Source organism: Penaeus monodon, chromosome 17, assembly GCF_015228065.2.
Source record: "Penaeus monodon isolate SGIC_2016 chromosome 17, NSTDA_Pmon_1, whole genome shotgun sequence".
Lineage (NCBI taxonomy): Eukaryota > Metazoa > Arthropoda > Malacostraca > Decapoda > Penaeidae > Penaeus > Penaeus monodon.
Window position 1 is genome coordinate 1,354,730 of NC_051402.1, and position 5,000 is coordinate 1,359,729.

Genomic DNA, 5,000 nt, shown 5'->3' on the forward strand with positions numbered 1-5,000 from the left:
ATATAAGTAATACGTATGTAAGTAGTATGCAAGTACCACTATGTAAGTAGTATGTAAATAGCACGTATGTAAGTAGTATGTAAATAGTATGTAAGCAACACGTATATAAATAGTAAGTAAAAGTGTGAAATATTGAAGGATGTGAAACTAGTGTGAGACAGAGAGAGATGGAAGATGAGATAGTGTCGTGTGAGAGTAAAAAAAAAAAAGAAAAAAAAAAAGATGGAAAATGTAATAGTAAGGTGCGATGGTGATAATGGTGAGCGATGTGATGAGAATGAGTCTGGAACAAGAACTTTTTACAAAAACCCTTTGCAGATACTAGCAATTTCTCTGACTCTCTATCTCTCTCTCTCTCTCTCTCTTTCTCTCTCTCTCTCTCTCTCTCTCTCTCTCTCTCTCTCTCTCTCTCTCTCTCTCCCCTCTCTTTCTTCTCTTTCTCTCTTCTTCTCTATCTCATCTCTCTCTCTCTCTCTCTATATAAATATATATATATATATATATATACTATTATATGTATGTGTGTGTGTGTGTGTGTGTGTGTGTGTGTGTGTGTGTTGTGTGTGTTTTGTATGTATATGCATATATATACATTATACATATACATATATATGCATATATAATTTATTTACACACACACTACACACATACACTACACACACATTTATTATATTATATATATCTTTATATTTTATTTATACTATATATATATATATATATATTATATATACATTTATATATATATTATTTATTATCTATATATATTATATATATACATATATATATATATGTATTCATATAAATATACATATAGATATATATGTACATATATATACATATATATCATATTATATATTATATTTATATATATATATTATATTTTTTTTTTTTTTTTTTTTTTTTTTTTTTTTTTTTTTCTTTATTTCTTTTCTTTTTCTTTTCTTTCTTTCTTTTTTTCTTTTCTCTCTTTTCTTACTTTCTTCTTCTCCTCTCTTTTTTTTTTTTTTTTTTTTTTTTTTTTTTTTTTTTTTTTTTTTTACCTGAACCATCATTTGTTCTCGATTAAAAAAAAACATATTTATTTCGAAGAGTCATATCATAACTTAAGCCAATATTTTTTTTTCTATTTCTATGACTATTTTGTACTCTTGGTCTTTATTAAACCGTAAATCAGAGAAACAATCCAGTTGTCAGGTTTCTCAGGTGTATTTAAGCGTCCATGAACAATAGATTTCTATCACCTGCTTGAAAATCGTTCGGTTTATAAAATTTATCAGACACATAATAATTTTGTTTCACGGGATAATACTTCTGCTAAAATTAGCAATAGAATGAAAGAGAGAGAGAAAGAGAGAGAGAGAGAGAGAGAGAGAGAGAGAGAGAGAGAGAGAGAGAGAGAGAGAGAGAGAGAGAGACAGAGAGAGACAGAGACAGAGAGAGACAGAGAGAGACAGAGACAGACAGAGACAGAGACAGACAGACAGAGACAGAGAGAGAGAGAGAGAGAGAACTGCCAAGCTTCGTTAACGTACGGCACTTTAATGAACGCGAGGTTAGGATGTTTGCATCAATATTATTATTATATTTTTGCGTCTCCAGTTTCAGTTCATGCCACTTAAGAAAAAAAAATGGGAGAGCATAAAAGCACGAGTAAAAATTAGCTGTTGTTGCAAAATAAAATTGACAAATAAATTAGCAACTGTTGAAAAAAAAAGTATAAATAAGCCATTGTTGCAAAAAAAAGGAGGCGTATAAATCAGCTGTTGTGGTCGGAGGCAAATAAACCGACTGTTATTGCAAAAAAAAAGGAAATTGAAAAGAGGAGGAGGTTTGGCAGAGTAAGCCATTGGATCCTGACGCGTCGTTAAGCCACCTCTCGTACCTGTCAGCTCAGCAGCCCAAGCCACACTGGCCATTATGACTGACAGGTTGTAATCTGTGAGCAGCTTCCCAACACCTGGCTGCCTGTGCCACTGCCACCCACTTCTGTTCGGTCGCTTTGAATTCTGTTAGATATTTTTATTACTTTCTTTTTGTTATTAGTATTATTATTATTATTATTATAATTATTATTATTTTGTTGTTGTTGTTGTTTTTATTATCATTATTATTATTATCATTATTTATTTATTTACTTATTTATTTATTTACTTTTATTCCACAGTATATGGAATACATTTTAAACTATTCGTTATTTTTTTATGATTCGTATTTCGTTTTTGGAAACATACTGTCTTTGGATCTAAATAGATATTTATAACAAAATATACATTCCAAAGATCTTTAATAGCTAGAACAGGGGTGTAATTACATATTATATATATATATATAAAAAAAAAGTTCGTGTTTGATCATTCTCTCTCTCGGTTTCCAAACAGAAACACCTTAAAACCAAACGAGTTAACACAATCCACCACAGGACGTAGTAATAAAAAAAATTACACTTTTCATCTTTCTGTCTTTATTTACAACGCAATTAAAGCTTGTTCAGCGACTTAGGTTGTGTGGTACTAGAAAAGTCTCTGGATGCCACAACCAAACATACAATAACTTAGAAATCAGCGATTAATAAATTATTTTTTAAAAATATACAAACACACACACACACACTTAAACTTAAGACAGACAATAAATAACACATTAAGAGGAACTCAACGTAAACAGAGTAACAGAGGTAGAACTTGATTGAGCCCTGTTTTTTTTTTAATGGTAAATTACCTGGTAAAGCCAACACCCAATGTTTATATTAAATTCGAAAAAAAAATGTCTTTACTATGTACAAATATATATGACTAGTACTTTCTTGGTGAAGAGAGGCTAAAGTATTGGTTAGTGAATAGTTTACAATTCTCTTTTTAAACCTTAACTAAAATATATATATATTAAAAAACAGGTTTTGATCCACATTTAGGTGTGGATGCGAATAAGAAAAGAAAAGAAAAGAAAAGAGAGAGAAAAAAAAAGCAAAACAGCGGAAGTAAAAGTGAATTGACTTTACAATGACGACTTCCATTCAGCAAAATGTGAGGCAAATCCCTCCCTCCCTCCCTCCCTCCCTCCCGCGGGTCGCCTCCTACGCCTTCCCTCCTAGCTCGCCCCACTCCTCCTGAAGCAGGACCGCGCGTCTTTGGTCTCCAGCATCCTTCATCCTTCAGTCGCGTCTCCAGTTCTCCTTCCTTCCTTCCTTCCTTCCTTCCTTCCTTCCTTCCTTCCTTCCTTCCTTCCTTCAGTCCTCCTTCCTCCTCCTCCTCCCTCCTCCTCCTCTTCTTCTTCTTCCTCTTCCAAGGGCGTTGGGGCTGATAAGAGTACCTCACGCCCGCAACTGCAGAAGAGCTTTCTTGTGTGGCACGTGGTAATGGGACTCTAGGCTCACGGCGCGTCTCTTGCGTGGCTTCACGAAATCTGCAAACACGAATGGAAAAAAAAAAAACACGTTAGGATTTGACACTGGGATATGTTAATCTAGTCTAACTATTTATTACCTTATCTGGTTTAGCTGTTTCTGAACTAATCTGTGGTTTAGCTGTTTCTGAACTAATCTGGTTTAGCTGTTTATTAATTTATTTAGTTTAGCTGTTTATTAACTAATCTGGTTTAGCTATTCATTAACACATACATATACACACATATACATACGCAAATACACATACACATACAGAATAATCTTTACGGTCAATGCTTTTTATATTAAATCCCATACCATCTATAGTTAGTACTTTATATATTTATTCTATACTTTACTAATCTTTTTTTTTTTTTACACTTGAAGCAATTAGGCCAAAATCTAATTATAAAATTTTTCCCAATAATTATCTTCACTTCCTTACTTTTTTCGTATTATCATTATCATCATTATCATTCTTTTTTTCTTTTTTCTTTTTTTTTGCTATTTTTTCTTTATCATACTAGCTATCTATCTATTTACTTCTCTCTCTCTCTCTCTCTCTCTCTCTCTCTCTCTCTCTCTCTCTCTCTCTCTTTCTTTCTTTCTCTCTCTCTCTCTCTCTCTCTCTCTCTCTCTCTCTCTCTCTCTCTCTCCTCCACACACACACACACACACACACACACACTCTATTTACCTTTATATATATGTATGTGAGTCTGTTGTGTGTGTGTGTAGGTAAGTATGTATGTATACATACATGTATATATATGTGTATACATGTATGTATGTATACATACATGTATATATATGTATATACAGTCTTTATCTATATATCTTTATAAACATACACATAGCATACGTATAAATAACCAAGGATAGATATTAAAATGGTGTGAACGCATATGCAGCATACATACATACACACATACACATATAGACAAACATACATAACTTAATTTCGTATAGTGACCACTCGTTTCCATCTTTATGTGCTTATGTTCATATATATTTATATAGATATTATTATATACATATATATAATATATATATATATATATATATATATATATATATTATATATAATATAAATATAGATAATACAATATTATATAATATAATTATATATATATAGAATAGTAATGATAATAGATATATAATATATAGATATATATACATGTAGAAGTAGAGAAAATAAGATAGACGATAGAGAAGATAGATGAGAGAGAGAGAGAGAGAGAGAGAGAGAGAGAGAGAGAGAGAGAGAGAGAGAGAGAGAGAGAGAGAGAGAGAGAGAGAGAGAGAGAGAGAAAGAGAGAGAAAGAGACAGACAGAGACAGACAGAGACAGACAGAGACAGACAGAGACAGAGAGACAGACAGATACCTATATGTTTAAAATGTAATTAGCAGGCATCGCTCGCCCCGCTGGTTCCTGACGAGTCGGGCGGCGCTCAATCGAAGGAGATGCTTACCTGTGATGCACGTCTGGCGGAGGCTGAGGGCGGCGGCCGTAGGTAGCGCCGAACTGGTGGTTTCTGTGGGCGTGGCCTCCGCTGAGACCGTGACCTCTGCGGGCGTGGGCTGGGCTGGGGTGTTCTCTGGCTGCGGCGCGGGCG

General features: G+C 33.5%; 1 protein-coding gene across 1 annotated transcript in view; it reads right to left on the reverse strand.

Annotated features, from left to right (window-relative positions):
* Positions 1-2,443: 2,443 nt before the first annotated feature.
* Positions 2,444-5,000, reverse strand: part of LOC119583426 (predicted GPI-anchored protein 58) — a 3,336-nt gene continuing 779 nt past the window's right edge. Inside the window, exons 1-2 of the mRNA XM_037931897.1 lie at positions 4,857-5,000; positions 2,444-3,402 (exon numbers count right to left, since the gene is read on the reverse strand). The exon at positions 4,857-5,000 is cut by the window's right edge and continues 779 nt beyond it. Coding sequence (XP_037787825.1) covers positions 3,311-3,402; positions 4,857-5,000 — 236 coding nt within the window. The 3' untranslated portion in view covers positions 2,444-3,310. The remainder of the gene's footprint in view (positions 3,403-4,856) is intronic.